The sequence below is a fragment of the Carassius auratus genome, chromosome 21 (assembly GCF_003368295.1).
Source record: "Carassius auratus strain Wakin chromosome 21, ASM336829v1, whole genome shotgun sequence".
Taxonomy (NCBI): Eukaryota; Metazoa; Chordata; class Actinopteri; order Cypriniformes; family Cyprinidae; genus Carassius; species Carassius auratus.
Window position 1 is genome coordinate 18,371,131 of NC_039263.1, and position 24,973 is coordinate 18,396,103.

Sequence of the window (24,973 nt, forward strand, 5' to 3'; positions counted from 1 at the left end):
GTTCTATTGGCAAAATATTAAACGTTACTCAAAGGTGTAGTTTGTTAGAAAAGGAAATATCTGTCATTATTTATTCATCCTGATGTTGTTCAAAACCATTATGATTTTCTTGAAGATTTTGTCTCTACATTCTTTTCTTTTACAGTTTTTCTCAGTCACTTTGGTGCATTTTTCAAAACAGAAATGAAATTCTCAAAACTACTTGTACAACCTCCACATCATCTAGCCATTTATACACATCATAAAACCAGTTTCTCATTCTTTTGAACAAGTTGCGATTGCTTTTGTACATTCATGCAATTGATTATGCATGTTTATCGGCAGTTTCCTACATTATCAGTTGCTCATGTCATGTTGCTCAAAACGTATTGCATAGTTTTCTGTGCAACAGTCTTACCCTTCAAAACATCTAGTCTTTAGTTCATCATATAAGTCATTAAATGCAACATGGTTAATCTAGTTGTCAAAAACTGCCTAGCACACTTTTTATATTTATTTTTACACATTATTATCAGACTTTTTGTACATTTGGCATGAATTGTCCAAGTGAATCTTGACTTATGAAGAGAATGTATATGATAAACCAATGATAAACCCTTTCTCTGAAATAGCTCAAAGGTTCATCTCATGAATCTTCAGTTGAAAAGCTTATAGACTTTGTAAAAGTGTAACTGGGAATTCTATCCAGTCTCTTTCAGTCAATATCCCACATACAGTAATGTGTAAATGTGTACGTTTGAAATGGATATGGCATACATAAGCATATGGCATATTGTTCAATACAGAGGTTTACATCAGATCATCCCTCCAGAGTAAACTGTTATATTGACAACATGACTAAGCAATTTGACTGTCTTATCCGTACACTATGACACAAGGACTTGTCATTCTGATGGCACTGATATGTTCATTGACACAGATATTTACTTTTGAGAGATGAACTAAGGATTTTGAGCAGGAGACTGGCTTTTGCAGGTAATCCATGGTGTTTTGCTATTTGTACGGGTTGTTTTGAGAAATGCACTTTATGTTTTGCAAATTGTGAGTTTGATTCAAGAAATGTACCAAAGCGACTGAGAAAAACTGTAATGAAGTCTAGTGTTGCACATTATTTGGATGGGCGAAATAATAAAGTTCCACCAATCTGGGGTGAAATTTGCATCTTTGTGAGAAGCGTAATGTTTTATAAGTCATCCATTATGTGTGGTGTGGTAATGTAGTAAATGTTTCAGTGGGTGAAATAAACCAGTTCATTGCTTCCAGCTGTTGAAACCCAATAATTTTCAAGTCTGATCTCCAACAGACATTTGAAGGGTTATATTGAAACTTCTGTTGTACGTCATATTCACATGATGCTTACTTTTTGAATTAAGCATGTTTATGGAACTTCCTTCTCTCAGTCAATTCATTGCATTCTATTAATCTCATTAATCACACTCTTGACCAATTGAAATTGACCCTGTGCTTGCTGTGATACAGTCCTTCTCTGTGTTTTGGCCTAGAGATCAAGGACTTCTTCTTTGTGCATTGTCGAAAGAAAAACCTGACTGTAGACAAGCACACTGTAGCACTTTTGTGTGTCTCTTCTCCAGCTGAACTGTATCCAGCCCAACAGTAAACAAGGAAATATCAGTCTTTCCCAAAACCCAGCTGTCCGTTTCAATGCCCGTGCAGGCGGACCTTCACTGTGCTGACTCACTGTTGCATTGCATTGCTCCAGTGTCACAGGGTCAAATTCTCTCTGATGGGTTTCAGAATTCATCACCGAGTGGACACAGCTGCCAGTTACTAATGCCTTTTAATTTGTTTTGTTGTATGCCCGATGAAATGTTTACAATTATGAAAATAAAACAATATAATAAATAAATAAATAAATAAATATTTTAAATACAAATGAAAAATTGATTAAGATTTTTTGATTTCTTAAAAGAAAACAGACTGGTAGACAGACAGATAGACAGACAGATAGATGGACAAAACGACAGAGACAAATAGACAGAATGACAGATAGACAGAACGACACAGATAGATAGATAGATAGGTAGATAGATAGATAGATAGATAGATAGATAGATAGATAGACAGAATGACAGACAGACAGACAGATAGATAGATAGATAGATAGATAGATAGATAGATAGATAGACAGAATGACAGACAGATAGATAGATAGATAGATAGATAGATAGATAGACAGAATGACAGACAGACAGATAGACAAAACGACAGATAGACAGACAGACAGATAGATAGATAGATAGATAGATAGATAGATAGATAGATAGATAGATAGACAGAATGACAGACAGATAGAATGACAGACAAATAGATAGAATGACAGATAGACAGACAGATAGATAGATAGATAGATAGATAGATAGATAGATAGATAGATAGATAGATAGATAGAATGACAGACAGACAGACAGATAGATAGATAGATAGATAGATAGATAGAATGACAGATAGATAGATAGATAGATAGATAGATAGATAGATAGAATGACAGACTGACAGACAGACAGATAGATAGACAGAATGGCAGACAGACAGAACGACGGATAGATAGACAGATAGATAGATAGATAGATAGATAGATAGATAGATAGAATGACAGACAGACATACAGATAGATAGACAGATTGACAGACAGACAGAACGACAGACAGACAGACAGATGGACCAAACTAAAGACAGACAAATAGACAGAATGACAGATAGACAGACAGAACGACAGACAGATAGATAGAATGACAGACAGATATACAGAATGACAGACAGACAAAGAGATAGACAGATAGATTTTTTAAGTTTATTGTTTTTTATTTAGAAATGTAATTTGTGTATGATTGTTAAAAATCATATTGTTTAAATGTATTTTTCAAGTGAATGTTTTTTAAGTTAAAATAAGGAAGTCAGTTAAACAGTCTTGTTATCTTTTCATTTAAGATGCACAGTCTTTTATGTGTTTCTTGAAGGAGGTTTTATGGTCTAAAACATTGCAGAGCTGAGCTTTCAGAGCCAGTTATGCATAAACCTGAAACTCTTAACTGTGTAATGTCAGCTATAAATTCCTGTCCTAGGGAAGGGACGTTCACGCAGGACATGGGTGGGAATGGTATTTCAAACAGATAATGAACCTTTCTTTTAGATCTGAGGTTTTTAGGAGACTTCTTTTTATTCTTTTTTCGTTAACAGTTAGGTTTGTGTGTTTGAATATACCGTTGGAAGAGTACTTGAACAGGTCTTTGTATGTAGTATTCTTAGATGAAACTCATTGATAATAGATGGGTGCGCAGTTTCTCACAGTCGTCTGATGACTGGCAAAAGTGTTGCTTAAGCTGCGTGTGTTAGGAAGCAGGTTCAGCCCACGCTGTCTTCCCATGTGGAAGGGCTGTGATAAACACAGGAGACGCTCCGGACGCCTACTGCGGTGTTTCTCTGACACATGCGCTGAACCGTATAAGCTGCCAAGAGGCCTGGGCCAGCTCCAGCGTGTTCCCCTGTAGACTTTGAGTCAGATCCCAGCACACAGTGTTCATCCAATACATTCATATCATCATTTACTCACCCTGATGCTGACTTTCTTTCCTCTATAAAACACAAAGAGGGTTTTTTGTAATGGAATGTCATTTTCAGTGAATAACGGCTTAAATTTTATTTGGTTTCTTACTCAGAGCTGTGACTTATAATATTCAGCATGAATCATAGTGAGTTTGCATTCCATATGAACCTTGAATGCACCAGTGACCATTCAGAATTCTTCAGAATTATAGACTTAAAATTTAGTTTTCTATAATGCTAAAGTAATGCAATGTGAAATTTTGTGACATCTTGTGAGATGTCAGAACCATTGCTTTTAATGGAAGACAGAAAACATGACAGAAATGTGATATTGTAAGAGTAACACCATAAACCAGACACATGCCACAATTTCACTTTATAATCACTCCGAGGCTGGGAGGCTCATTTCCATTTCATGAAAGCTTCATTTCCATCTTGGTCTTTTGTCCGTATGAAGCTACAATGAAACCAGCTGGCCTCCCCATGTTGCGCAAGAACTATTTTAATTTTAATAGCCGCATTCAGTGTCAACATGACCTTTTACTTATAGACTAACAAACGGAGGTAAAACCATCTCTACATCCTCTCTTTGGTCGTGTTGTTTCCTGTAATAGTTGAGTGTTTCAGTCATGGCTGATACAGTACACTTGTCATGGTGTGAAGGGTTTACTGCAGCTGCTCACTTGTTAAAAAAGACAACAGAACATTTGGCAATGCAATGCTTATGTTTCTTCTTTCTTATTTACCTATATTTGATACTTTATATGTTTTTTCTTTGTAAGCATGTGATCTGCGTATTCCCATGGTCACGTATCTGAAAAATACATTTAAAAACTTTACATAATTATTTTTACGTCATAATTTTTTTAAATTTTTTTTTATGAAAAGAAAAACTTGCTATAGCAAAATGTAGGAATTCCTTCGAAAGCTGCAGCTGTGTTTCTTTCATTCTTTTTAATGAATCAAAAGAGTCATGTTGAAAGACAAGTGAATTAGTTTAAATGGTTGTTGATATTATATTTTCGCAAAAAACTCATGGAAAGTCCTGTACCCAAAGCAAAATCATTTTAACACAATGTACTGTTTTCATTTTCATTACTGCTTTTTTTTTTAAATATATATAGGGGTAGAATATAGTCAGCATAAAGTTTCCTTATGCCAGCAGAAGTGCCCAGATGGTACACAGCAGATGGCACCGGTGCTTAAATGCCTATTTATTATGAGTCGTCTGATACTCCGAGGACCGTCTCTCCTTTGGATTTAGTTTTTTTTATTTGTGCTAGAGATGGAAGGGCTCTCATGCCAGTGTGCCAGGGAGGGCTCTTGCCCGGTCCAGTGATATGCTGCCATCTGCCACCAGTGTTTTGTTTCTGTGGTGAACTGGTGCTGATTTAGACTGTGTGCTGGCCACACACTAACAGGCTTTAACATTCCCCAGCCGTGTGTTATGCCTGCCCTGATTCGAACCCCCCTTCTACCTCTGTCTGAAAATGCAAACTGACAGTTTTTCTCTGAGAAAATTATGCCTGGTTTCATTCATGATGGGTCTTTTGTGGCCACACTTACCCCGAGCAGTTTATCTGTCTATTTGGAGTTTGACTTGCATACTAAAAAAGTAGCTTGGACCAGGACAGAGTATCTCAATAACTGCAATTTTTAAACGGTACAATACGTTTGTTTTGCTAATTTTGGTATGTGATAAAATTGCTGGCGGGTCATTGATTATATGCTGCATGCGTGGTAAACTGTATACTCTTATAAACACTGACGAAAGTAGCTTTCAGCAGATGTATGCATTTAAAATGAGTGGTCGTTGTCTTTTGGGAGAACAAATGAGAATACTGATGACTTATCTTGTACTCATTCAAGGTTTTATGCAAATATTTAGCCAATCCAATTTTGAATGTACCTCCTCTTCTAGTATTATTTGTCATTGACTGGTAATAACACAGCAAATCATTCACAATTGGTGTGTACAGTAAACGCTATTGCCTATCAATAATTTTAATGTGTTCCACCCCAATTTCCTGTTTCAGTAAGAAATATCATAATTCTGTTATGTATCTTATGAAGGGACATGTTGGTGATGAAAAAATTAGATGGAAGAAAAAATTATATATCAGTGCTTTAGTGTTCAAACTGTTTTCTTTCCCCAGAAAAACTTTGCATTTGCTTTCAAAACTTTTGCATTCGCTTGCAAGTATTAGCAAGGAATTCCTCAATAAACTTTTGTGTTCATTTGCAAGACTTTGGTACTATTAATTTTGCACTTGTTTGCAGAAGTTCTGTGATGGAAATAATTACACTTTTTATTTTTTTAGTGTGTATTTCAATTATTGGTTTAGTATTTTTGAAACATATTCAAAACTTTGTCAGTTTTATCAAAGTATGAATACAAAGATCCTTTTGTACTGAAATGTGGTATTAACCCAGCCCTACTAAGAAGTGTCACTGACATCTGTTGTTTTTTGTCTATCACATTCTGCTTTATCTCTATTAATCTCATGCTTTTTTTAAAGTACTGCTTTATTGCTTTTTGAATGTGAATATTTAATGCACAAGATTGCATGCTTGCAGAAAACCATGAGGGTTGTTTAAATGTTTCGGATATGGTTGTTTCCTATTTTACCATATATGTGAGAGTGCAATGATGGCGTTCGTTTTAAATCAATCTAGTTGAGATTTCTTGGGCTTTACCAACCACTCACCCATTACATAATCAGATCAGCATGTGGTCACATGGCAGTCAGTTTGTGTCTTTTCACTCAAATTCAGATTTGTGCTCACTGTATATTTGTGAACTGACTGACAGGGTCATGTGAGGTGTATATGTTTGTCCAAGCATTGGAGACTGCTCAAACATTCATCTCTAGCCTTTATTAGTGCCACAGTAATGGCAAAAGCACCAATGCTAAAAGCCATACACATGCAAATGTCTTTGTCTGTATGACCTTGACCTTTAGGTCTGATTTCAACCTAAATTTTGGTCTTTGAAGGGTTTGACGTTGATCCGTCTGTTTAGGTTTTTTACGTTCAGGTGTCTTTATGTGTCTGGGTACACCCTGATAAAGCCTGTGTGGATAGCTTAGCATCACACAATTATAATGCAAATAAGGATGGCTGTTTCTCCTCGATGCTCCAGACAAAGGGGCTTTTCCGTCTGGGTGAATGTTTAATTCGTACGGAATGTCTGTTGTGTGGGTTTGTAGAAATCAGACAGGTTTTTCGATGAAAGGAAAACAATCAACATTCCTATTCAACATTTGCTATGTTGCTCTAGCCATCAAGATGACATCAGATCAGTTTACTGTGGAAAATCCAAAGCGATTAGACCTATCAGACCTGTCCTTGCATCATTTCTTGAATGTGGAGGAAGGTTCGCCAACATGTTTCGCAAACAGCCTTATCTGTTTAAATGGAATGACAGGGTGTGTCAGATAGGAATATTTTTTTTTTATGTTTTTTTTTATTTATAATTAATACTTTTAAAACATTTTTGACATGGAATGCTATAGGGGACAATATCCAGGATACAAAAATAGGTCATTTAAAATAAATATTTACATTATATGCATACTATATAATATAGAAATAATATATATATATATATATATATATATATATATATATATAAATGTTAAATGTTTTTTTTTTTACTTCCTGAATTACATGACTGAACTTTGAACTTTGAAAATTACTTGGTTCTGGAAATATTTTTTCCATAGGGACTTTTTAGAGAAGTCTTACGAGCCATAAACCAAACCAACCTGTGAAGTGAATCGCAACATTATAAACATTGATATGAAGCAAAAAAAGTATCTGAAAATCACCCAAAAAGATAAAGGTATCATATTATAGTCTATCCTACTATAATCTGGGGCTGAATGCTGACAGGATATATAAAACTATTGATAAAAATAAAAACTGAATGTGTATTTTGGGAGTGGACAAGTTCTTTTGCCGCAATTTGCTTGACACAGTTCTTTCTTTTTGTGTTTTCACAGCCATTAAAGTCAACTGTGTGGGGTCGTGTGGCATCTCGTCCAAGCTGAATGATGCATCATGGATGCTTGAGGAGAAGTACTTGAGCAGCACACTGTCTATAGCTGATAAAGGTAAGGATCTCTTTCAGTTTCAGCTTTTCTTCAGTTCAGAAATCCAATCATTCTTAATATTATTAGTCAAAATATAATTTAAACAGCTTTTAATGGCTCCCATCTACAATAGAAAACTTTGCTCACTTTGAAGGACTTCATTGTTTACTTCTCAAATTTGTATTACTTGATCAACTGTTTGTGTCTGAAGAGTTTCCTGTTCTGAGTATGTGTCTTTCTGGTTTCTTCCTGTCTCTCTGAATGTGTCAAGTATCACATAACCCTTACAGGAGGTTAGATTTGAGTTATTCCTTTAAACCAGAAACTTTTCATCTGTCTCCTTCGAGCAGTCTACATTATAATGATAATAACCGATCTGTCTGCATAGAACTAATGTTTGGAGAACATGAATGTACAGTTATTTCTGATAAAACTGATCGTCGTAGTGTCCAAACAATGATCCTTCTAGCGAATCAGCTGTATGGTTAGCTGTAGTCTGTTCACTCAGAAGCCATATTTGCAATTTTTAAATGGGGGAGTCTTGAAATCTCAAAAAATGTTTGCTGAACTCACAATTAAATTACATATTTCAAATCAGCAACAAAATCTGAAATGAACTACCCCATGAATGTTGTTTCTTATGCTAAAATAGCGTTTAAAAAGTGTATTTTTCAGGCTAGTCCAGCCAATGCGCATGTGCACTCATTAACGCGCTTAAGACTGTGCATGCACATTGGCTGGACTAGCCTCAGGTTTCTATGGGAACCAGAGCTTCTAATGGTTGCTGCAGTGACGCAATGATTTACCAATCAGCGATTGGCTCTTTAATTAAAAGGCGGGACTATTCCGCCATATTGTGCATTGCAGTTTTTCCTATTCATAAGTATAGGAAAGAACCGTATTTGTATTTCTGTAGTCTTTAGTATGGTATAATAGGAAATGTCTGTAGATTGAGAAAAACAACTTGTGACAGACCTAGGCCAATGAGAAAATTTTAGGTAGTTATCTGCCAATCATGTACAGTAAATTTAGGATAGGACTATATGTTTGTTTAAAGGGGTGGTTGATGCGATTTCACTTTTTAAATATTAGTTAGTTTGAAATGTTGCTGTTTGAACATAAACAATATCTGAAAAATTGCAGCGCTGAAAGTTCAATGCAAACGGAGATAAAGTCTTTTAAAATTCTGTCAGTTTAATGCCTACAGAAACGGTTGGTAAGGGACTACAACGAGCTTCTTCCCAGGTCTGTTATGTCACGAACCCAGTCAAACCCTGCCTCTGGGAACAAAGGGGGCAAGGCCATGTTGTGCTGCTTTAGTTTAGAGAAGACTAAGAGAAAATAAAGCCCCTTTCACACTGCCATTCCGGCAAATACACGGGTAAAGTGTTCCAGCAACTGTTCCCGGGCCGCTAGATTTTGCACTTTCACACTGCCAGTGATGACCCGGGATATTCAATTCAATTCAGTTCAATTCAAGTTTATTTGTATAGCGCTTTTTACAATACAAATCGTTACAAAGCAACTTTACAGAAAGTTATGTTTCTACAAAATTTAGTAGTAGCTTATGGTGGTGACTGTCAGTTTGTGCACGTTTGACAGGATTAAAAAAAAAAAAATTAATACAAGACGTAGTCAGCTAGATGATGAACATTATCAATATTATTAATTAATAGTTATTATATGATGCAGTCACACATGTAGCAATAATTGTTAGTTCTGTTGTTGATTCAGGTTTAGCATCATCTGAGGTCCTCTGAGGGTCAGCATCATCTCTTCTCAGGTGTTCTGGATCCAGACTAGAGCTTGTGTAAATCCTAGTTACCATGGGATGTAAATCCCGTGGCAAAACATAGAAACAAAATAGAGACATCATTAGCATAGCTACTGATCCAACAAAGTAAAATTTGTTTAAAGTTAATGAATAAAAAATGCACATTTGATCAGATGCAACTACACTCACAATTTAAGAGATACATTATTCGAATGCTTGGCGAAAGAGATGCGTTTTTAATCTAGATTTAAACAGAGAAAGTGTTGCTGTGTCTGAAATCGCTCACTCATTCACTCATTCACTTATCCCTATATAGTGTATGGCAGTTGAGTTCACTATATCAGGAAGGAGTGAACAAAAAAATAAGTGAAAGGATTCGGACAGTGACGTATCTACACTGCGCGTGAGACTTGTATTTTCTAATAATATTACCAAGGGGGCAACATGTATATTGAAAATAGAAGGGGACCTAGGACGGATCCTTGTGGCACTCCATATTTTACTGATGATAAAGGAGATGACACCCCATTTAAGTAAACAAAATGGTAGCGATCGGACAGGTAGGATCTAAACCATTTTAGAGCCTGCCCTTGAATACCTGTATAGTTTTGTAATCGATCTATGAGTATGTCATGATCTATGGTGTCGAACGCAGCACTAAGATCAAGTAAGACTAAAAATGAAATTCAGCCTTGATCTGATGCAAGGAGCAGGTCATTTGTAATTTTAACAAGTGCAGTTTCTGTACTATGGTTGGGCCTAAAATCTGACTGATATTGAGAAGCGGTTCTTCGGCTACAGGTAACCTCTTTCAGTAATTTAGTGGGTACAGGATCTAATAAACATGTTGTTGGTTTAGATACAGTGATAAGTTTATTTAGCTCTTCCTGTCCTATATTTGTAAAGCACTGCAGTTTATCTTTGGGTGCGATGGATGAAACTGAAGTATTAGACGCTGTAGAATCTACATTCACTATTGTATTCTAATGTTATCTATTTTATCAGTGAAGAAATTCATAAAGTCATTACTATTTAACGTTGGTGGAATATTTGAATCAGGTGGCATCTGGTAATTTGTTAACTTAGCCACTGTGCCATTTTCAATGAGTTTGTGGATATGCTCTGCCCTAGCAGTTTTTAGAGCCTTTCTATAGCTGGACATACTGTTTTTCCATGCAATAGACACAGTGCAGTGCAAGTGAACGTGGCGCGCTGGTGCTTCCATGTCACGGTTATCATTGTCTGCTATATTTGCTTTTTATTTACTAAAATACATGCAATTGGTTGATGAAACATTTATTAAAATTAAGATAAAATTTGTACAAAATGAAATTCGTTTTTAAGAAAGGTTTTCTACAAAGCAAAATTTAATGAAGTGGTAAATATCATGTCTGACGATTTACAAAACTTCATTAAGTGGTAAAAACCATGTCTCCCGATATATTGCGCATCTTATGATCCTATCTACAAAATGAAAATAATTTTTGATAAAAAATGTTTGTAAAAAATATTTTAATGACACGGTTTTGGCGGTTATAGAGTTCTAATGACGGTCGCACGGTTATATACTAACCGTCACACCCCTAATCTAGTGTACGATTAAAACGATGAGTGGGCCCGGTGACATTTTGCTTGACTCCAAAGGAGTTTATTAGGTCAGTAAACGCAAGTCCTAATGCATCATTTGCATTATCAATGTGAATATTAAAATCTCCCATGATTAGCGCCTTATCAACTATAACTAGAAGGTCTGAGAGGAAATCTGCAACTTCTTTTAGGAATTCTGTATATGGCCTGGTGGTCTATACACAGTAGCCAGAGGAAGAGATACATTAGATTTCTTTTGCATGTCTGACAGTGTAACATTTAGCAGAAGTATTTCAGAAGAGTTAAACCTGTATCCTGTTTTCTGGGTAACATGGAGAATATCACTATATATTGTTGCAACACCTCCGCCACGACCATTCTGACGGGGCTCATGCTTATAACAGTAGTTTGGTGGAGTAGACTCATTTAGACCAAAATAATAATTTGGTTTTAGCCAGGTTTCAGTCAAGCAGAGTACATCAAAACTATTATCTGTGATCATTTCATTTACAATAACTGCTTTGGGTGTGATTGATCTAATATTTATGATTCCAAACTTTAAAAATTGTTTTTATTAATTTACTTAAAATTTTTCTGGTTTAATTACGATAAGATTTTTTCTAGATCCTACATTAAATTTATATTTTGACCTCACTATTCGGGGAACAGACACAGTCTTAATAGTTTTTACAGCGCAAGTACTTTTATCATTTAAGCAGGTGGAACAAAACTCATCATAATGGTTATTTGAGAATATGTGCATGCTTTCACACACAACCCGTGAAGATCCCATAATGACACGTGACATCAGGCCGTGACGTGCAATGTACGAGTCGAATATACTTTCACTGAAGCAAGCGAACGATCTATGCGTCAGCACGGAAAGTGAGGAACTAACTGACCTCTGCTTCATTACAGTTTGCACATATTTTTCCGTCGCGAACGTTGATCTTCCTTCAAAACAGCCGGTAAAAGAGTCGCGCGATAACTTGCGTCATCACTTCGACACGGCATTAGATCTGGCTCTTTTTTTTTTACAGCGCTCGTCCTGGGGTGAACCCGGCAATGTTACTAGGTCCCCGACCCGGGTTCAATGCGGGAATCAATCCCGGGACGTGTTTGCTTTCACACAGAAGGCGACCCGGCAATGTTCCGGCAATATGCCGGGTCCGACGTGCAGTGTGAAAGGAGCTTAGGAGTCCATGTTGAAATCTGTGCATTTACAAATCACAATTCTGTCTTCTAATGATTCATGATTAATGATTAATGATTCAGATCATCAGATCAGCTCCAACAAACTGTTCCATTTATACACTTATTATAAGCGTTATACATGGACACTTTATAATTAAAGCTTTAATCAGAATAAAACTGTATATTAAAAGCTAACAGAAGCAGTAGCATTTACAAACAACAGCGTATCTAGAAGTATGAGACAACAACAAACAGTAAACCACCCCTTTAAACCGATAGATTGACTGTGTAGAACCAGCTTATTTTTGCTAAAATAAGCAAAAATTACTCTCCATCTACTTTTTAGCTATTTTGTTTAGCTATTAGGTCTATATCTTTATCAGGTGTAATGTGATAAGTTATCAAGTTGAGCTTGAACTTGACATGGTCACAGCCAATTAAAAGACCTAATGTATAAGATTTTACAGTACTACCCAACAGAACTCCACAAAATGCAATAGCTCCCGCTCACTTGGTACTGGAAATATTTTTTCCATAAGGACTTTGTAAAGAAGTCTTATGAGCCATAAACCAAACCAACCTGTGAAGTGAATCACAACATTATAAACATTGATATGAAGCAAAAAAGGATTTGAAAATCACCCAAAAAGATAAAGGTATCATATTATAGTCTATCATTCTATAATCTGGGGCTGAATGCTGACAGGATATATAAAACTATTGATAAAAAAAAACTGAATGTGTATTTTCACCGTGTTTCATGGGAGTGGACAAGTTCTTTTGCCGCGATTTGCTTGACACAATTCTGATGGAGATTTATTAGCAGAATTATGGATACTGTAGTTTTTCTCCAGGATTTCCGCTGTTAAACATGATTATTTCAAGATTAAGTTGAAATTATGTGGGCTGACTGCTTTAACAAAAATATAAAACAGCGATTAACAATTTCATAGCTTACAGAGAGCCTGACTTTAACGGTTTATAAGTTATCGTTAAAAATCAGTTACCCAATTCAGAAAATGAATGGTATTTTTACTTCCAGAACTGACTGTTGCACTCCATATATACCAACCGTTACAGTAGCTGCTAACTAGTAAAACCAATATTAAGATTTGCACAAAAGCGTTCTTGCGTCACGCCTGATTATTAAAGAGTGTTTTCAGATTGCAAAAAAATTGCAAAAAATATCTGTCTCTCACCTCTGTGTTCAGGTCACACAGAGTCATTATGTTCTGCTGTGTGAGGTGAAGTGTGAGCTCTTGGCATATGTGTCCCGGCAGGTCTTTTCCTGTCAGAGTGCTTGTTAGTTCACATGGCCAGGCTTGTCCTACGACCTCTTTCCAGGAGTCCCTTTAGCAGCCCGGCCGTCTGAATCAGATGTGCTGGGGAACAGTGCTCATCTGACCCCGCAGGCCAACAGAGGCGCTGAGTGTCTGTTGTTCTGGCTGCCAGGAAGTAACGCTGTCTGCCCGTTAAGGGGTTGTGTTCCACTCTCCATTGCTCAGCAGCACCGAGAGACAGGGCGGTGGTGGTGGTTTGCAATGCTTTTAGTCCTCTGAGAATTGAAAATTGGGTGGTACTGTTGTAAATGATATAGTTGGATGTGTTTCATAGCATTCCGACAAAGACATAAAAGAACTGACACACGGGCAAGGTGTGGTTCTGTTGAAATTAAAGGGATATTTCACCCTAAAATGAGCAATTCTGAGCCATTTATTTTTTTATACAAAAGAAGATATTTTGAAAAAAGACCCCCCTTTTTTGGGGGGTCATATAATGAGAGGGAATGGGGTCCAGTGTTGTTTTGGGTCACGCTGACTTTCTTTCATGGATAAAAACAGTCAAATCATTCTTCATAATATCTTCTTTTTTGTTCCTCAGAAGAATTAAAGTCATGCAGGTTTAAATTGGAATTGACATGAGGGTGAGCAAATGATTCAGAATTTCCATTTCTGGGCGTATTAATCAGCCGTGAGAGAGTTTTCAATCATCTCCCTTTTGACAGCACTTTATGAAAGTACAACATCTCCCCGTTTGACCTCTCGCTGCTGACGACATGGAGATCTGTATCTTTGGATTTCTGTTAACTCTTTGAAGGCATGTACTGAGCAGGAAAAGGTGACATCTCTCCACACCTGAGCGGTTAAACACATATTCCACTTGTCACAAACTTTATATGGAAAAATGAATGCATGTGTCACTACTCATAAATTCATTTAGAACAGGTTTTGTTTCACAGAATTGTGTTTATAGCGTCAAAACAGTACCTGGTTTGCATGCATAACAATAAACTGATGACTATCGAAAATAAACCCGATAACGTAATAGATATTGTTTACTGCAGACTTAAATGTGTTTTTTTCATTGGAAGACTGTGTAGTACAAAAAGTAATGAATATAAGCTAAGCTAGTTTTGCCTTAATTAACTTTGTATCCTGTTGAATGTCTCTTTTTTTTAGGACTTCCTTCCTTACAAACACTGCAAGTATAGCTAGCTAAGACTGATAGTTGATATGTCTGCTCTGCTCTCCAAGCTGCTTGTGTCAGTGAATTTCCCATCATTTTCTCTAAGAGCCCTTTTCCTGTCTTACAGACTGTGACTTCTAAACACGAACAGATTTATACAGTAATGATGGCTGATGTTAACTCGTTTTCTCCTCACACATGAACTTTTTTAAATCAGACAACACCCTTAGATGCGATTTTACTGCCAAATTTGAAAGTTTTGATAAACAAGCACAGGCGGCGTATGCTGTAGCTCGTGCAAATTCACACGCAGGGTGCCAAATTACAAACTTTTTAAAAAAAGGATCACAGCAGGGGCACACATTTCCAGTGCTTTATTCAAGATATATATATATATAGACTTCCAGATCTTTGAATAACCTCTGGGCTAGTGGAAATCCCCAGTTAGAAAGAACAGGAGAGATCATTGTTACAGCTGTCAGGGTGCTTATCTGCCCAGATACACCGTCCTGTTTGAGTCACTCTGACTTACCAGACTTCCACTCCCACAATACACTGTTTCTCATGATAGGGAAGTACTTTTCGAAGTCTTCTATGCTTATGTGTTAATATTATGGCATATTAAATATGTACACTTTCTGTAAGACTTACAATAATAGCATATTGTTGTCACACATTGTGCCGTGTGCGTGTGGGTTCTTGTTTATGCTGTATTGTAGGGACCAAATGTCCCCACAAGGATAGTAAAACCTAACATTTTTTACATTGAAATTGATTTAAAAAAAAATAGTAAATGATGTTTATCTGAAAGTGTAAGAATGCAAACATGTTTTCTGTAAGTATAGTCACAGAAATTTCAGATTTGTGGTCAGTTTAAGAGTAATAGAAGTCTATGGAAAGTTCCCACAGTAACAAACGTGTGTGTGTGTGTGTGTGTGTGTGTGTGTGCATATGTACATAATCTGTTCTTTTTTCTCTGCCATTACAGGTAATCTGTCAGCTGGCGAGCACAGCTTTCCCTTTCAGTTCGTCATTCCAGGTGACTTTCTAGAATTTTACGATTAGCATTTCAAAGCAGTTAAAGCACATTTTCATTCAGAGCAACTTAATGTTAGAAGTTAAATGAGGATGTTGTGTTGTGTACCGTAGATGGAGAGCACTCAAGTGTGAAGTTGAACTATGCCGAGTGCCTCTGAGAGGGTAGAAGAAGAGTTTAATTTTAACCTTGAACTAATAGCAGCTGTATAAAGTCTTTTTGTTATGGAACCGCCCCTTTCTGCACTAACACATGTCCCATCATGAGCTATTAAAGGGAAGGTATAGCAGCAACATTCCTGGCTGCTTAATTAGTGACCGCTTGCAGCCTGAAGCTGCGCCCCTCGCAGGTAGACTGTATGAACAGCTATTGAAGAAGCATCTGATAAATCTAGGGACTTTCCACCCCATAAAACAGAAATGCATTTTGACATAAGACATGCAAATACAAAGACAGAGATATAGAGATTAAACTAGTCAATATCTGTGGGCTGTTGGTGTGCTTTTATTTATCACATTTTCAGAGCTCCTGAGCCTTCCGATTCTATTCTGCTTTTAAAACAGGTTCAGAATGACAGCACTTAGAACTGTATCGATTCGTTTTATTGATTGTGAGCTCTAACATCATCTTGTCATCATCCAATATTCTGGTCCTTGAATGATTTTGTTTGTTTTGTCAAAGACACGATTAGTTTATAAGTTTGCTTGAATAGGAAAGCTTTTGACAAATCCCAAATAACATATTTTTTTATGTCTGTTGTAGCATCCGTGCCAACCTCGTTTGAAGGCCCATTTGGGAAGGTTTTGTACAAAATTAGGGCTTTTATTGACACGCCACGTTTCTCAAAGGACTACAAGACCCAGCGACCCTTTTACCTTCTCAATGTGCTCAACCTCAATGAGTTGCCAGATATAGAGGTGAGACCTGGCAACATGAAAAAAAAAAAACCTAATACTAATTCTATTCAATTATAGTTGCTCTCCAGTTCCTAATGTCTGCCCTTCTTTTCCCAGCAACCCAGCTGTGCTTTGACAACAAAAAAGTTTAACTACCTCCTGGTAAAATCAGGCACGCTCATGCTGAAGGCCTGCAGTGATCTAAGAGGATACACTCCTGGACAGGTTATCAAACTATCCACCGAGATCCATAACAAGTCTGGTAAAGACACCGGCTATGTGATGGCTAGCCTTATTCAGGTATGAAGAAAATTCAAAATAGACTCTCCTGATGTTTAGTTTAATGAAAATACCACATTTTTCATGCAATCTGGTTGACGATGGGTGATGCACTTGTAGATGTAAATTGTCAGATAATGCTAATGCTCATTACAATCTGTGCAGAGAGTGGCGTATAAAACAAAGCGGCCAGTGTTTGATCTGCGGCCCATAGCAGAGGTGGAGGGTGCCGGGGTGAAGGCTGGCAAACATGCAGAGTGGAAAGAACAGATCATCGTCCCTCCTCTTCCTCAGTCAGGCCTCACTGGCTGCAGCCTCATAGATATTGAGTATTTTATCCAGGTATGGGACAAGAAATGTGAATCTTAACATTGCAAGAAGTAAACTCATTTGCTCACTAAAATGTCTCTTTTTTTTTGAACAGATTGATTCATGAATGAATCATTAAGAGTTATTTTACATACTGAATTCAACCAGTTAATTTAAAATATCAGATGAAGTGAGCTGAAATATAGAACCGAATCTGATTCATGAAAGAATCATTTCCGTTTGTGAACAAGATCATCTAATTTATTGAAAATATCTGACTTCTGGTCAAGTGAGCTTTATAGTCATTTTACTGTATGTGGAAACATTCAAAGGAATTAGATTGTGTTCCTCACAAGAGTTTTCTGAACAGGATACATTGAAAATATTGCATTAAAGAGAAAACTAAAGGAGTCTGAATCATAAAATTATCATTCAGAGCATTTTTTTTAACAGGACCGACTGATGCGTTGAAAAAAATCTAACTCTGTGAATATACTTCAAAAACCCGAATAAATCTGATTCATTAAAGAATCATTCAGAACAATTTTGTGAACTGGATCAACTTGTTCATTGTAAATATCTGATTCAGTTGATTTAAAGAAGTGAATTAATATGATTCATAAAAGAATCATTCAGAACACTTTTGACTCAATTAAAGAACCAAATCGGTATAACTCATGAATGAATAATTCAGAGTAGTTTTGAGACGTGGATCAACCAGTTCCTAGAAAAGATTGGACTCTTTTGACTATCCAGATCCAAAATAATTAGATTTTTCAACTAACCAAATAAAATTAATAAACGAATCATTCAGATCAGTTTCGTCAATAGATCTACTGATTCATTTTAACGATCAAACTCAAAGAAAGATTTGTTTACAAAACCCACGAACGTGATTTTCTTGTTGCATGAACCTTTAAGGTCCTTTCTTAAATGCATTGCTGAAGTCTTTCAAATTAAGATTTACTTAATGTCAAGAAGTGTATATGAGAAATTCTTTCTTTCCTCACAGGTTTCACTAAAATCTCCAGAGGCTGTGGTCACGTTACCCATCTATATTGGGAACATTGCTGTGAACTTGACTCCCTCCATTCCTCGCCCCATCGCTCAAGGTGCACCAATGCCTGCCATGCCAAGCCTCAGCCCTGCACCCGTAGTCCCCAGCGCACCTCCTGTGGAGGACGACCTGGAGGGTGCGGTGGGTGCAGGAGGAGTAGACAGCGAGGAGATCCCCACCAAGAGTCATTCTCAGCAGGACCCGTCCGGCGTTCCTCTCTCCATGCCTCCCAGTGCGTTCGGTCAAGCGTCTGGTCCAGTCGCACCGCAGCCCGCCCAGTCCTCCAGCGGCTCTGCTCCTCTCTTCTGTTTGTCCACAGGGGCAACCATACCTTTCTTCACAGATGGAAATACAACTCCTGTGCCCACTTCCTGTCCCCTCATCCTGCCCCCTGAATACAGCACCTGGGAATACCCACATGGTAAGTGATCTATGAAATGTATTATAGTAGTAGTTATCAAATTATACAATGTTTGTATTTTTTTTTTAATATATTTATTGAATGTTGAAGCTGTTTATGCCATGAAATGGCATGTGAAGCAATAAACTTGAACACCACTGAAATATGTAATTAAATCTAGGAACTGTATGTGAGATTAATACAACAAACTGGAAAATTTGACATGTATCTGTCTGCTTGTGTTTTCATTCCATTCATTCTATCTATCTATTAATTCTTTAAAATATTAAAACACTAGCATGCAAGTAACTTAACAACACGTATCAGATCAGTTTTCCTCTAGAGCCATTTATGCTTACAATATTCTCAATCATAAATGTCAACATCATCTACAATAAAAGATTGGAACTGAAACATGACTAGTTGTTGTAACCCAATCGGTTTGCCATTTTATTTCAGACATTACTTCAGTTATTTAGTTTTTATATAGTGTTACATTTCAACTTAGGATGAAATTACAACCCTCAAATGATTATGAGCGCGCAACAAGCTGTAACTTGTCATGTTGCCATGTGTAGAGTAAGTGCAAATGAAATCATTTAGGCAATTCAACTATGACCCAAAAAGATCACAGTAAATGTAAATCTTATATTTTTATAAAAGTGGTTTGCCTCTGTCACAGTGTGAATGTAACTGATTACATACTTGAATGAAATGCAGATTTATTTAAATGTGTTTGTTTAAGGGTTTTTATTTATGTTGTTTTTTGTGTATTTTTTCAGAGCCGCCTCCCACTTATGAGGAAAGCTGCAGTAGCAACAACTCCAGCTTCAACAGTAGCATGAGGTAGACTACTTCATGCCATTCATCTGGTGCCCCCTGCTGGACGGTACAGACATTGCTGCCACGCCATAAACAAAAAACATCCCCTCAGATTACCATTTCAACATTGGAGAAAACCACCCTGAAACTGTACAGGGAGAATGTTTCAGTGCCTAAGAAAATGTAGCACTCTTGAGCAACCCCAAGATAAGACAAACACAGAGTTCTTGTGAAACGAATACCAGCATCTCTAACATTTTGAAGTGAAAGTTACACTGAGGATACATTTTCATTCAACCAAGGCTGGCCTTAAATAAAGCTCATCACAAATCATGCTCCGTAAAATCTGAATTTAAGCAGAAATATATTTCAGTCCGATTTAAAGTCTTGTTGGAAATAAATACTCCTTTCCTTGTGATGATCATTGTGAATCATAATGCACTCCGTGCTTATGCCAGCAGGAATGGCTCTTGACGAAGATTCTGGGCCACAGAGAAAGAGCCTCTGGAAAGAACAAGTTTTATTTATTGATGAAGATTGATGTTGGAAGTTTTCATTTGATTATGTGGATATGTAGTCGACCGTCTTTGGGCACATACGTCATCATCACTTGGCAAATGGTAGCCGGTGTTCCCTGAATGCTTAAGGGAACAACATATTTTATACCATTTTTAAAAGAAAATGACATTCATTTTGTTTCACAGGCTGTCAAGAGATTTTAGGATGACACTTTGGACTCCTGACTCTGTATTTTTGTTACCTTATTTTACACAAAACAAAGCAAAATAATCCAATTTTTCTTTTCTGGGGTTCATCTTTTCACCCTAGAATTATTCTTTCAAAGTATTTCATAGAACTGTCATTCAGACTGTGATTTTTTTTTTTCAGACTGTACATAATATCAGTGCTGGCGATACGTTAGATGTCAGAAATCTCTAATATGCATCTGATACAAACTGTACGTGTCTTTATATGTGACTTGTTTGGATTTGTACATCGATATTTCTCATATTAGCCCACAGCGATTGGAGATTTCAGATGGATTTCCGGTGAGGCCTTAGGCTGTACTTGGATTGGTGTGTACAGTCCTTTAATATGGCAAACCCTTTTCCCAAAACACCTGTTCAGACCTTTGAACTGCTGAAGAAATTGAAAAATTGAAGCACAAAAGGCACTTTTGTATGTTTGTGTGTTTGTGTTTCTGTGTTTGAGAATGTTTTCTCAATTTCTTCTCCAAAATCCAAAATCAAAGTTTAAAATTTGATTCAGAACAGACCACCTATATTATGCTCTCTATGATTTTGCATGAAGCAAATTAGAAGACATGTTTTCAGTACTAAATTATGTGATGTTCTTTATCTAAGTGTTTGTTTAAAATGTATGGAGCAGTATGAACCATTTACAGTGCTGACAGAAAAATCATTTAGGTCATTCAACAAAAAGGGTGTAAAACAGTGAATAGCTGATGTGCTAATATGCATATTTCTTAAAAAGTAATCCAGTAGCTTTATTTTAGTTTATTTTCATTGATTTTCTAACCTGTGTACATTTTGATGAAAATATATATATATAAAAGCTAGCAATTATTATAGTAGTATGAAATGGATCAATGCAATTTATTACTAGTTAAACTTTGTTTAGCAGACATAATACAAAAAAAAACGTACTTTTGAATCATCTTATTAGACTGCAGAAGGTGCTGATTTATTAGAATGACCCATTCACACTCATTTCAAGGGATTTGGACTTTGCTGATTGTATCCCAGCAGGCCACTGTGACTTCTGACAGTGCAGCTATAAGATTAAATTGAGATTGTGTTTCTTCACTGTGAGCAGCACTGTTGAACTCTCAGCCATTGCACAAATGTTAAGAACATTTAAATGCAAAAAAAAAAAGAACATTCAAATTCACATTTGCATCGTTCATCATCAGCATCCAGTAAAGAAACCCCCGACTTGAATGCCTGTTCTGTATTTTAAACCACATTTTGCCTTAAATGAGATATTGATGCATCCCTGGTCCCACTGTAACTGTATAGAAAACAAATACTTTGAAATAACATTGCATTGCTATTACTGTTCTATATTTGCCTCTCAAGCCTCTTTGACTTTCTGTTTGCAGCAGAAAAAGTCAAAAGGGATACTAGATAGTTATTTTAGCACTGAAGGTAAAAAACTATTATAAATGTGCAAGTCCTCTGGAAATGCTAACATTGCAGTATGGACAAACACCTATTCCTTGTTTATTTACATGTGCTATGTTCTGTCTTTTCTTTTTCACCAAAGTTTCAATAGCTTTATCAAGTTTCATTTCATCGTTGTGTGGTACTTTTCCTTCCCTGGATTTACCAGCAGGTTTTGAAACAAAGTAGCACCATTGTGGATCAGTGTTCTATGTAAAGATGTGAGAGAATGAAACTTGTACAGCAAATAAAGTCATTCAATTCTCAATTTTTCACCCTCAGATGCTGCTTATTTGAATTTCGCATTTTAAAACGACTCACACCTGTTCACTCATAACGAGTGATTAAAACGTTAATTTTTCCATTCATCAGTTCAGTGTGAAATCAGAATTGATCTATTTAAAGGAATTATTTCCCTTAAAATTGAAATTTGCTGAAAATGAACTCATCCTTACACCATTCGAGATGATGATGAGTTTGTTTTCTTCATCAGAGCAGATTTGGAGAAATTTAGCATTACATCACTTGCTCGCCAGTGGATCCTCTGCAGTGAATGGGTGCCATCAGAATGAGAGCTCTAACAGCTGATAAAGACATCACAATAATTAATTAATCCACGTGATTAGTCCATCAATTAATGTCTTGTGAAGTGAAAGGCTATGTTTAAATAAAACAATTCATTCCTAAAGGTTTTTATTTTATTTTTACTTTAAACCATTGCTTCCAGTCAAAATGCAAGGGGATAAAAAGTCTGGTGAAATCTGTATTGATAAATGACTCCTTTTTTGATATGATCCAAGTGGGGAGCAAGTGGTGCAATGCTAGATTTCTTTAAATCTCCAAAGAAACACTCATCTGCATCTTGGATGGCCTGAGGGGGAGTGAATTTTCAGCAAATTGTGATCTAAAGGTGAACTTTTTTAATTAATACATGTTCACCGAGATAACTAATGGACAACTGATGAAAAAAAAATAGGCATGTTCCTTCGCGACTTTCATTTTTAATTATAAGTAATGACAGAAATCAGTAATGATTATGAAACAATTTGTTGTGTCACACTGTGTCATTCTGCAGTCCTAAATACATACACCTAAATAAGCATAATTCAGAATATCCTTTGATTATGTTGGTTTCAACATGATTCTCACTCGAACACAGTTTTCTGGATGGCAACAGAAGGAAATTAGGGGGTAAAAGATCAAGGCGACCAGCTACACCCCCAGCACTGCCTGCTGCCTCTTTCATGTTGCCATAGAAACTGTATCCCAATCCATCATTATCACAGTGCCACATAAGGACATGGACATTGGTGTGTAGTCGGCATGGATGGTAGATGCTCTGAAGGCCTGGGAAAGGGAAGAGGCGGTGACAAAACCAGAAAGAAATGTGTATGGAGAATTTTGATGGGTGGTCAGAAATAAATTCTCTTGGCTGAAGTAAAATGTGAATGCTGGTTTTGTGATCTTGGTTGACATGTTGGCTGTTGTCAAAGGGGTTTAAGGAAGTTTTCAACTCCGCTAAAATGGCAGGCTAGCTTCAACCCAGCTGGTTTTAAAATGGCATGGTTAGAAACAAGAGATATCCACTATTCATTCCATAAGGCCTATAGATAATGAGCATAGGTTAGCCCTGTCCAAATTGGGAACGAATCTATCGTTTGAATTGAATTCAAATCTTTTAAATGAATCTATCTTTAAATGAATCGATTGATATCTGACAAACTGGTGTGAACAATTACGAATTGAACTGAATCGGTCCAACTCACTGCTGACTCACACATATCGGATTCGCAATGAATCGAGATCAGATGAGCAAGGTTATTTTAAAACAGAAGTTTTAAACGTGACACATACTGGAAGTATACATTTAATCGACATATTTTCAGTCTTAAAGTTTGCCTAGTGAGCTGGATCGTGGCTGCAGCAAATTGAACTGGGACATAAAGCAATAAAAACGCAATTTAAAAACGCAATAAAGTAACGTTCTAATTTAGATCATTTAATATGTCACTGAGGGTGTTTTTTTTTTAATTGGATTCAAAGATTTAGTAATACAGCTAGGGATTAGGCCTACAATCAATCAATTAAAAAAAAATATTTTACAGCTTTGTGATTTTAGTTTTAAGGTGTCAAATAATTTCTGGATCTCTCTCAGAAATTTGACCAAAACCAAACCAAATGAGTACAGCTCCAAAATAATATATTTTTTATTTGATTTATGTATTTATTAGTTTCAAAATTGAATACGTTCATTTTGGTTTTAATATTTAAAAGCTTGCTTGGTCACGTAGATGGCGTAATTAGGTGAAGACGAAAAAAGAATCGTGGATCCGTGTTTTTGAACTTCTGAAACCGTTTGAAAGAACCGATTCTCAGAAATGAGTTGGAGTTCACTACTTCACCGAAAGAAAGCGAGTCGGTGACGTAAACAACTGGGGGCGGGGTCTCGGGTGAGGAGCCATGGCTTCAATGAAAACTGAGGTAAGAGAGCAGAGCAACGAGAACGATTCTACGTTGTAATTTTGTTTATCTGTGTATTCGTTTTGGTCAGTTTGACTCAACGACTGATTGACTGACCGTGTGAGGCATACTGAGCTGGCGGATGAGGGTTTGAGCGGCTATACTGAGCAGGTTTCGTCACGGGTCTTTCAAAGAGCCCGCCTGACGGTCTGTTTCAGTGCGAAAACTCGGTGCTTTTGTGCCACTGAGTGTGTGAAGCTTTGTGAGGGAAATAATGGGGCGGCCTCCCCTTTTGCAGTGCGGCTGCTGTCGCCCGGAAACCTGAATACAGTTTCTCTGTGATCTTAGTACACGGCAAGGTGATTGTTGTTATGCTGGTTCCAGGGCACTATCCGGCTTCAGATGCTGCTGCTGTGTTGCTATTGTAAATACAGCGGCAGTGCATATTGTCATATTATTGTCCTTCATTCACAAACACTTCCCTTCGTAACTCAACTCAACCATACACCCAGATGATTTCCCTTGTGTTTGGGAATATTTAAGTAATCTCAGTAGTGTGTAGTGTATTCCATGCAGGAAGCATTAGCTAAAAGTTGTTGGTACTAAAACACCTGTCAACATTAGTTTTGTGTGGCTAAAATGAAGTTACACTGTTTACAAGTAAAAGGATTTTAGATACTCGTTTGTTCTTTGGAGCTCTGTTATGTCCTTAATTAAAATTCCCAAGGGAATCAGTTTGGAATTTCTGTAATCATTCTGACAATCCTAAAGACCCTAACGTAATTTTTCTTCAACATATAAACATAAAATATGAAGAATCATTTCAGAATTACGAAAGGAATTCCCATAAAA

General features: G+C 36.8%; 2 protein-coding genes across 2 annotated transcripts in view; both read left to right on the top strand.

Annotated features, from left to right (window-relative positions):
• Positions 1-21,929, top strand: part of arrdc1b (arrestin domain containing 1b) — a 34,656-nt gene extending 12,727 nt beyond the window's left edge. The window contains exons 2-8 of the mRNA XM_026196447.1: positions 7,569-7,679; positions 15,668-15,718; positions 16,478-16,632; positions 16,729-16,911; positions 17,056-17,232; positions 18,212-18,677; positions 19,439-21,929. Coding sequence (XP_026052232.1) covers positions 7,569-7,679; positions 15,668-15,718; positions 16,478-16,632; positions 16,729-16,911; positions 17,056-17,232; positions 18,212-18,677; positions 19,439-19,506 — 1,211 coding nt within the window. The 3' untranslated portion in view covers positions 19,507-21,929. The remainder of the gene's footprint in view (positions 1-7,568; positions 7,680-15,667; positions 15,719-16,477; positions 16,633-16,728; positions 16,912-17,055; positions 17,233-18,211; positions 18,678-19,438) is intronic.
• A 2,137-nt stretch (positions 21,930-24,066) lies between these two features.
• The window catches only part of LOC113038793 (histone-lysine N-methyltransferase EHMT1-like), a 33,178-nt gene continuing 32,271 nt past the window's right edge, over positions 24,067-24,973 (top strand). Inside the window, exon 1 of the mRNA XM_026196459.1 lies at positions 24,067-24,142. Coding sequence (XP_026052244.1) covers positions 24,122-24,142 — 21 coding nt within the window. The 5' untranslated portion in view covers positions 24,067-24,121. The remainder of the gene's footprint in view (positions 24,143-24,973) is intronic.